Here is a 10,635-nt window from a genome sequence, read left to right on the forward strand (position 1 = left end):
ACATCATGAAAAAGGCTGGGCTGGAAGAAGCACAAGCTGGAATCAAGATTGCTGGGAGAAATCTCAATAACCTCAGATATGCAGATGACACCACCCTTTTGGCAGAAAGTGAAGAGAAGCTAAAAGCCTCTTGATGAAAGTGAAAGAGGAGAGTGAAAAAGTTGGCTTGAAGCTCAACATTCAGAAAACGAAGATCATGGCATCTAGTCCCATCACTTCATGGGAAATAGATGGGGAAAGAGTGGAAACAGTGTCAGACTTTATTTTTTGGGGCTCCAAAATCCCTGCAGATGGTGATTGCAGCCAAGAAATTAAAAGAAACTTACTCCTTGGAAGAAAAGTTATGACCAACCTAGGTAGCATATTCAAAAGCAGAGACATTACTTTGCCGACTAAGGTCCGTCTAGTCAAGACTATGGTTTTTCCTGTGGTCATGTCTGGATGTGAGAGTTGGACTGTGAAGAAGGCTGAGCGCCAAAGAATTGATGCTTTTGAAGTGTGGTGTTGGAGAAGACTCTTGAGAGTCCCTTGGACTGCAAGGAGATCCAACCTGTCCATTCTGAAGGAGATCAACCCTAGGATTTCTTTGGAAGGAATGATGCTAAAGCTGAAACTCCAGTACTTTGGCCACCTCATGCGAAGAGTTGACTCACTGGAAAAGACTCTGATGCTGGGAGGGATTGGTGGCAGAAGGAGAAGAGGATGACAGAGGATGAGGTGGCTGGATGGCATCACGGACTCGATGGACGTGAGTCTGAGTGAACTCCAGGAGATGGTGATGGACAGGGAGGCCTGGCGTGCTGCGATTCATGGGGTCGCAGAGTCAGACACAACTGAGCGACTGAACTGAACTGAACTGACTGATATATATGCTGCTTTACTCATGGAGCTATTATGCTTTCACTCTCTTCTACTTCATTCATTATTATATCCACTCTCACTCCAGAAAAACCAGTACTATAAACTTAGTGTCTATTATTCACATGTCCTCCATGTAAAAGAGAGAGTTAAAAAATACATTGCTTGTTTTACAATGATGAGACCACAGATTTTACACTTCTTTGGATCTTCCTCTTCTGCGATGACTATACATTGTGGAAATTCCAAATTTAAATTAGGTAGAATAGCTCTTTTTTCATGACTGAATTATATTCTGTAATATGAATGTACTCTGGTTTATTTAACCATTTTACTATTGACACATCTGGTCTGTGAATGTTGTTCAGTTACTAAGTTGTGTCTGAATCTGTGATCCCATGGACTGCAGCATGACAGGCTTTCTTATCCTTCACTATCTCCCTGAGTTTACTCAAAAGTCATCTCCGTTGAGTTGGTGATGTCATCCAACCATCTCATCCTCTGTTGCCCCCCTTCTCCTCTTGCCCTCAATCTTTCCCAGCATCAGGGTCTTTTCCAATGAGATAGCTTTTAGCATCAGGAGGCCAAAGTACTGGAGCTTCAGCTTCAGTATCTGTCCTTCCAACGAATATTAGGGTTGATTTCCTTTATGATTGACTGGTTTGATCTTCTTGCTGTCCTAGGGACTCTCAGAAATCTTTTCCAGCATCACAATCTGAAAGCATCAATTCTTTGGCGTTCAGTCTACTTTATGGTCGAACTCTCACATCCATACATGATTACTGAAAAAAACCATAGTTTTGACTGGATGGACCTCTGTTGGCAAAGTGATGTCTTTGCTTTTTGATAAGATGCCTAGGTTTTTCACAGCTTTCTTCCAAGGAGCAAGAGTCTTTTAATTTCATGGCTTCAGTCACTGTCTACAGTGATTTTAGAGCCTAAGAAAATAAAATCTGTCACTGATTTTGTTTTTCCCTCATCTGTTTGTCATGAAGTGATGGACTGGATGCCATGATCTTACTTTTCGGAATGCTGAGTTTTAAGCCAGCTTTTTCACTCTCCCTTTTCACCCTCATCAAGAGGCTCTTTAGTTCCTCTTCATTTTCTGCCATTAGGGTGGTATCATCTTCATATTGAGCTTGTTGATATTTCTTCAGCAATCTTGATTCCAGGTGTGAGTCATCCAGTCCAGCGTTTCACATGATGTACTATGCATATAAGTTAAATAAGCAGAATGACAGTATACAGCCTTGACATACTCCTTTCCCAATTTTGAGAACAGCATGGTCTTTGCTACTCTGAACAATAATGCATTGACTATTCTTTGTATATTTATCTTTGTATAGCAATGCTTTGATCCCTAGGGTATATAGATATATACATATATATATATAATGATAGATGAAAGGATATATATATTTTATGCTAAATGGGATTGTATAAAATTGCTTTTCAAAAAGATTGTTGCAGTTCATAGTTCCACAAGTAACATATGAAAGTACCACTTTTTTTCACTTCAGTCAACAAGGAGTATTTTTATTCATTTCTGCTATTTTGATATATGAGAGAGGAGGTATCCACCTGTTTTTGTGTGTCTGTTCATGTACACGTGTATTTGTGACATATAAATTTAGGCATCTTTTCATTTTATTTATTGGCTATTTTGATTTCTTCATCTGTAAACCTGCTTATTTTCATCCTTTACATTCATCTATTAAATTCCTTGCCTTAAAAAATCTTTACTTTAGTTATTTTATATTATAGACATAAATCTATGTCTTCAATATACATGCAAGATATCTTTCCAAACTAATTATATATTCTTTGACTCTGCTGGATATTATTTTGCTATGCATTCAAGCTATTTTACTGGGTTTCTTCTCTTGGATAATAATTTTTCTACTCATTATGTCACATTATTGCCTTCTCAGTTACTTAGGCAATATCTATGGTGTGGGGCAGGAGCCTTAACAGGACTTACTAGTATTTCCAGACAGATAGCAAACTGTCAGCATAACCCATTAATTCAATTGCCCTTTTCCTACTGAACTGAAATATCATATTTGTTTCATGCCACATTCCCATATATATTGGAACCTACTTTTGAGTTCTGTATTCTGTTGCACTGATCCTCTGGCTTCTTCTTATGCCACTATATTAGTGTTTTGATTACTATGTGTCTATATTATTGTTCAACATCAGTTAAGGTATTCTTGACTACTCAATGTTTATATATTTCTTGGGCAGAATGAGACGTTAATTCCTCTATATCAATTTTAAGATGAGTTCATGCAAATCTAAAACTGTTGTTACCCATGTTAGATTGAAAAGGATTTGCATGAAATTTACCTATCAATTTATGTGACTATAATTTTAAAATATTTTATTACAGATAATTTTGAATGTATGTAAAAGTAGATAAGTGAAGGTACAAATTAAGAACTACTAACTAAATGAGAAGCATGTCTTATATGTCTGTAACATAAAAATTCAGTTTTTATGACTCTTTGGTGAATGTTCCCTCTCTTACTCTTTCATTTTAGAGATTAGCTGGTCGGATATGGCAGAAGAAAATATGACTCTGGTGACAGAGTTTGTTCTCACAGGACTCACAGATCTCCCAGGACTACAGGTCCCCCTATTCCTGGTGTTTCTGATCATCTACCTCACCACCATGGCGGGCAACCTTGGACTGATTTTTCTCATCTGGAAGGACCCCCATCTTCACACCCCCATGTACTCATTCCTGGGCAGCTTGGCCTTTGCAGATGCTTGCTTGTCATCTTCTGTGACTCCCAAGATGCTTGTCAACACCTTAGACAAGAGTCAAATGATGTCTCTCTTTGAGTGCATGGCCCAATACTATTTTTTTGGTTCCAGTGCCACCACAGAGTGTTTCCTCCTGGTGGTGATGGCCTATGACCGCTATGTAGCCATATGCAACCCCTTGCTTTACCCAGTGGTGCTGTCCCACAGACTCTGCACTTGGTTGATTAGTGCATCATATGCAATTGGTTTTCTGCATCCTATAATACATGTAGGATTATTATCTAGATTATCTTTCTGCAGGTCTAATATAATACATCATTTCTACTGTGAAATCTTGCCACTTTTTACAATTTCTTGCACTGATCCATCTATTAATGCATTAGTGGTTTTTATTTTTGCTGCTTTTATACAGGCTTTTACTTTTATGGGTATTATAGTCTCCTATACTTGTGTCCTCTTTGCCATCCTGAGAAAGAAGTCTGCAAAGGGCAGGAGCAAAGCCTTCTCCACGTGCAGCGCCCACCTTCTATCTGTTTCCCTGTTCTATGGCACTCTCTTCTTCATGTATGTGCGTCCGGGGTCTGGCCAGGATCAATATCAGGATAAAATGTATTCACTGTTCTACACGATTATAATTCCCCTGCTAAACCCCTTTATTTATAGTCTAAGAAACAAGGAAGTTTTAGATGCACTTAGAAAAATAATAAAGATATAAATATTTATCAGGAAAACATTCATAGTCTTTCCTTTTTACTCTCCATTTACATAAAGTATAATAACTGGACCTGGGTTTTGCACATAGAGACAGCTAAGATGGAGAGGGAAATGGCAATAACCCACTCCAGTGTTCTTGCCTAGAGAATTCCATGGACAGAGGAGCCTGGAGGGCTGCCATCCATGGGTTTGCAAAAGAGTTGGACCCGACTGAGTGACTACCACACACACGCATACCCCCCCAGGTAAGAAGTTTTTAATTCAATTAATGATAATATTTAGACTAGATATGCTTGCCTTAGTTATAAGTGAACCTAGGCTCTCAAAATAACTTATGAATAGGGTAAGATAGCACTTACTTGATGTGAATGAAACTTCAGTTCCCAAATTACTAAGCCTGAAATATGAATAAGCTCTTCTATTTCCAGATAAACATGTTTTAAAATTTTTATGAACTTATATTCTTTTAAAGAAAGATTCAAGTCCATGTGAAATTTCTATTAAAACGTACACATGCCCTCCAAAATAATTCTTGAGCACATAATTTTTTAATACCCTCTCTTTTGTTAATATTTGGAGAAGGAAATGGCAACCCAGTCCAGTATCCTTGTCTGGGAAATCCCATGACAGAACAGCCTGGTGGACTATAATCCATGGGGTTGCAAGAGTCTGACATGACTTAGTGACTAAACTACTAAAAAAAAATGAAACTTGAGGCAGTTAAATGAAAATTTCTAAGGGTTTTAATAGTAATTTTACAAATTAAGTTAGTTTGTATCACATTCCTAAAAAGGTATGAAAATTAAAAAATACTTTAATTAATTTTCTTGTAATATGATTAAAAGTTCTGAGTTTTCAAAAACTTCTTCTTAATTTATTAAATAATCTTACTGAGTTTCTTTTCCTGAATGACTACTGATTGAATTATATACTGATTGAATATGTGTGTGTGCATGTGTGTGTGTGTGTGTTTGTATCAGGAATTGTCAGCTACAAGAATTGGGATGTATATTTGATCAAATCATAGTTACATAATTAAATGGATTTTTCCTTACAAAATCTATGCATAGTTTCCATCTGGCCCTTTTGCCCCTTGCCTCCTAACTTTATAACATTTGGCCTTGTGAATACCCTAGTGAAAAATAAAGGAAATGAAATTCTCATGAACATGATACATTCTCCTGTCCCGTAGCCTATTAATTGATTTGAGGAAATAAACAATAATTTGTGAGTCAGATACCCCAAAGCCCCAGATGGGCAGACTGCCTTCAGCACAATGAGTTTAGGATTTGTTTAATCAGACTCTCAATCCTGCATCTGAGCTCTGACCCTGTTGTGAAGACTCATTCTAAGCAGGTTGTTCCCTGTGGATGCAGAAGCTCTGTAGGAGTTCCTGTCTCCAAGTCTTCACAGTTAAAGCCAGTGGCAAAGCTTTCTTTTTATTATGTGTCACAGAGATGGTTTAGGCTAGGTCATTATGCAATCGCTATGTGTCAATAGATAGTCATTGACATATCTATTGGTTGGCTTGAAATCCACATAATATTTACATACCATGAGAACTAGGGCATTTCAGGTAATGCTCAATCCAGTTTACAGCATATCATAAAAAGGAATAATTTTTGATGTGTCAGACCCTGTTGATAACAAGTGACAGAACCAGTAAATGAATAAACGTCATCAACTAGGTCTTGAATATTTTCTTCTTCCTCACCCAGAGTACAGATTGTGGTTCTCACTCTTGGTTATCAACCCAAACCAAGCAAATTAGAATCTGTAGGAGGCATTCTCAGGCACTATTAATTTTATAAACCTCTCCAAGTGATTCTAACGTACAGCCAATGTTGATAATGACTAGAAGCAACTGTGAAACTTAAGTTTTCCATGAAGATAGATGATTAGCAATTCACAAAAAGCTAACTGTAATTATTCCCTAAGAAATTCTTTTCTTGCCTTATTAGAGTCTCATATTTAAGCAGGTACTTAATTTTAGTTGGACAGCTCTCCATTTTCTGTCCATATTACAGGGTATTAAAATCAATCCACTGAATATCAGCTGAATGATTATAAAATGTCTACTAGGTATTTAATTTATATAGTTGGAGTGCATAGCCTCTATATAATATTTAATTTGGTCACTTAAGCAGAAGAGGAGACAATAATATAGAGATTTTTCACTTGAATTTGTCATTATCAAACTTAAATGAGCATGAGCTCACAGCTGTTGGATTCAGCAAATCATTGGTGGGCTGGGCCTTAGGTTTTTCAGAAGAGAATATTCAGGAGATTCTCAGGTGATTCTGATGCATCTGTGTGCATTGGACCACATTTTGAAGGTCAAATGAATACTATTGCTCAAGCATCCATGGCCAGCAAGTTGGAGTCTGAATTCTGATTTCTTCCTAATAGGAAAGCCTACCTACTATGGCCTGAATGTGTGCATCACCTCGGCACACATATATTGAGAATTCAAGCCCCAAAGATGATGGCTTCCCTAGTGGCTCAGAAGGCAAAGAATCAGCCTGCAATGCAGGAGACCCAGATTTGATCCCTGGGTAGGAAGATCCTTTGGAGAAGAGAATGACTACCCACTCCTGTATTGTTACCTGGAGAATTCCATGGACAGAGGAGCCTCGTGGGCTATTGCCATGGGGTCACAAATAATTAGACACAACTGAGTAACTTTCACTATTCACTCACCAAAGATGATGGTATTAAGAGGTAGGGTTTTGGGTGTTGCTTAATCTATGTGGTAGAGCCACATGAATGGGATGAGAGTCTTATAAAAGTGGTCTCAGAGAGATCGCTCCCTTTATTCTCCACATGAGGACACAGTGAGAATGTGTAGGCGATGAACCAGGGAAAGGGTCTTCACTGGAATTAGGTCATTCTGGCACCTTCATTTGGACTTTCCAGCCTCCAGAAATATGAGAAATAAATTTCTGCTGTTCATAAGTTATGCAGTCTAGGTAGTATGCTTTTATGGCAGCCCAAATGGACTACCGCATGACCTCATATTTAATTATTACTTCAAGACTTTCAAAGTGTGTTCATCTGAATCATCTTAATTGATAATGAGGTGGCATTTCCTCCATTTACAAATCAGGCAGCCTGGAGCAGTGGAAAAGCATAGGATATTGAATCAGAAGAACTATTATTTTTTTCTTGAGTCTCTGATACAGTTAAAAGTGATCACAAGAACCTCCATTTAATATGCTAGTGCATAGAGAGAAGAAAGAATGAGTGTTTGAGGCTAACTCAGTAGACAGTGCCTTAATTTCTTCATGTGTATGATGAGTATAATAATATGCACTGGTGATGATATTATATATAGGAAATCCCAAAGATGCAAACAGAAAACTACTAGAGCTAATCAATGAATTTAGTAAATCTGCAGTATACAAAATCAATACACAGAACTTGCTTGCATTCCTACACACTAACAACAGAAGTTTGGAAAAAGAAATAAGGAAAGAATGCCATTCACCATGGCAACAAAAAATACAGTACCAGCAATAAGCCTACCTAAGGAGACAGAAGACTTTTATGCAGAAAACTATAAGACACTGGTGAAAGCAATAAAAAATGACACAAATGGAGAGATACACCATGCTCTTGGACTGAAAGAATCAATATTGTGAAAACGACTATACTACCCAAAGCAATCTACGGACTCAGTGCAACCTCTACCAAAACACCAATGGCATTTTTCACAGAACTAGAACAAAAAATCTTAAAATTTGTATGGAGACAGAAGATCCCAAATAGCCAAAACAATCCTGAGAAAGAAAAAGAGCTGGAGGAATCAACCTTCCTGACTTTATACTACACAACTATAGTACAAATTTTTATAGCTCTCAGTAGTTTTCTATTTTTTTCCAAATATATATAGGTCAGGCATACATTTTTCCAAGCTTAATATAAATAAATATGATTATGTGGTTATGTGTATATACATAATTATACCTTTTAATGATAATGATGTAGCCAAGGAAACAATTCAAAAGTTTTTCAAACTAATAACGTAAGAAAATATGAGTAATGTATTATTCAACTGAAGTTATTCTTGAAAACTATGTATAACACTACCCTAATATGATTTATATATAGAAATGTTTATATAAATTATGTGAATATAAATACATATATAATGTCTGTGTATTATTAGACATAAAACCCCAAAAGTTAGCTGCAATGATCAGTGATTAGTGAAATTAGAAGAATTTGTTTCCTTTGTACTTCCTACATTTTCCTTTTCTTTTTTTAAGAATTAAAATTTTATTCTTTTGTTTTTAAAAGAAATAAGCAGGCTATAAAATTAATAGTTGTAAAACAATATGTTTGAAATGATTTGTTGATTAGTGTATAATGCCCAGTTCAGTTCAGTTCAGTTCAGTCGCTCAGTCGTGTCCCACTCTTTGCGACCCCATGAATTGCAGCACGCCAGGCCTTCCTGTTCATCACCAACTCCCGGAGTTCACTCAGACTCACGTCCATCGAGTCTGTGATGTCATCCAGCCATCTCATCCTCAGTCGTCCCCTTCTCCTCCTGCCCCCAATCCCTCCCAGCATCACAGTCTTTTCCAATGAGTCAACTCTTCGCATGAGGTGGCCAAAGTATCAGAGTTTCAGCTTTAGCATCATTCCTTCCAAAGAAATCCCAGGGCTGATCTCCTTCAGAATGGACTGGTTGGATCTCCTTGCAGTCCAGGGGACGCTCAAGAGTCTTCTCCAACACCACAGTTCAAAAGCATCAATTCTTCGGTGCTCAGCCTTCTTCACAGTCCAACTCTCACATCCATACATGACCACAGGAAAAACCATAGCCTTGACTAGACGGACCTTAGTCGGCAAAGTAATGTCTCTGCTTTTGAATACACTGTCTAGGTTGGTCATAACTTTTCTTCCAAGGATTAAGCATCTTTTAATTTCATGGCTGCAGTCACCATCTGCAGTGATTTTGGAGCCCCCCAAAATAAAGTCTGACGCTGTTTCCACTCTTTCCCATCTATTTCCCATGAAGTGATGGGACCGGATGCCATGATCTTTGTTTTCTGAATGTTGAGCTTTAAGCCAACTTTTTCACTCTCCTCCTTCACTTTCATCAAGAGGCTTTTTAGTTCCTCTTCCCTTTCTGCCATAAGAGTGGTGTCATCTGCATATCTGAGCTTATTGATATTTCTCCTGGCAATCTTGATTCCAGCTTGTGTTTCTTCCAGTCCAGCGTTTCTCATGATGTACTCTGCATAGAAGTTAAATAAGCAGGGTGACAATATACAGCCTTTATGCACTCCTTTTCCTATTTGGAACCAGTCTGTTGTTCCATGTCCAGTTCTATCTGTTGCTTCCTGACCTGCATACAGGTTTCTCAAGAGGCAGGTCAGGTGGTCTGGTATTCCCATCTCTTTCAGAATTTTCCACCGTTTATTGTGATCCACACAGTCAAAGGCTTTGGCATAGTCAATAAAGCAGACGTAGATATTTTTCTGGAACACTCTTGCTCTTTTGATGATCCAGCAGATGTTGGCAATTTGATCTCTGGTTCCTCTGCCTTTTCTAAAACCAGTAGATTGACCTTATTCTACAGGGAATCTTTTGATAGCATTGGGGAATTTTAATATTACATGAACAAATAGACTTGAAGATGGGAAGATATAAATAATACCTTTTTCTTCAGAGTGCATTTTCCAAGAAAATTAATTCGAGATGAGTCTTTGTTGACATTTTCTTCTTATACCCTGAGCTCTTCATGAAAGTCTGTATGGCATCTCTGCATCTGCTTAGAGGAATTAGGTGAGAATGCAATGCTTTATTTTATTATTGTTATTCTTTTCATAAAAATTACTTTTAGTACCCAGAGTCTCTCATTAGCTGTCAAAACATTTGAATTATTTTTCAGATGATTTATCTATCAAAAAGAACAGAAAGCAATCCTAAACTGAATAGTTAAATATATATTAGGCTCTATACAGCTTCCCTAGTGGCTCAGATGGTAAAGAATCCGCCTTCAATAAAGGAGACCTGTACTTGAACCCTGGGTTGGGAAGATCCCCTGGAGGAGGGTATGGCAACCACTCCAGTATTCTTGCCTGGAGAATCCCCTTGGACAGAGAAGCCTGGTGGACTACAGTCCATGGGGTCTCAAAGAGTCGGGTACGACTGAGCAACTAAGCACACACACACATTTTCTGTGAACACTTATGGATACAAAGCTATATTCTCAGAGGATGAAGGCTTGAATTCATGCTATTACATGTAGAGTTTGTGTGCTTAACCACTACGCTATGCCACTTA

General features: G+C 37.8%; 1 protein-coding gene across 1 annotated transcript; it reads left to right on the forward strand.

Annotated features, from left to right (window-relative positions):
• Positions 1–3,418: 3,418 nt before the first annotated feature.
• On the forward strand, positions 3,419–4,342 carry LOC101103944 (olfactory receptor 5AC1-like). Its single transcript, XM_004003760.5, has one exon. The coding sequence runs from the start codon at positions 3,419–3,421 to the stop codon at positions 4,340–4,342; it is 924 nt and encodes a 307-aa protein (XP_004003809.4).
• Positions 4,343–10,635: the final 6,293 nt, after the last annotated feature.

This window comes from Ovis aries, chromosome 1 (genome assembly GCF_016772045.2).
Source record: "Ovis aries strain OAR_USU_Benz2616 breed Rambouillet chromosome 1, ARS-UI_Ramb_v3.0, whole genome shotgun sequence".
In the NCBI taxonomy this organism is placed as follows: domain Eukaryota; kingdom Metazoa; phylum Chordata; class Mammalia; order Artiodactyla; family Bovidae; genus Ovis; species Ovis aries.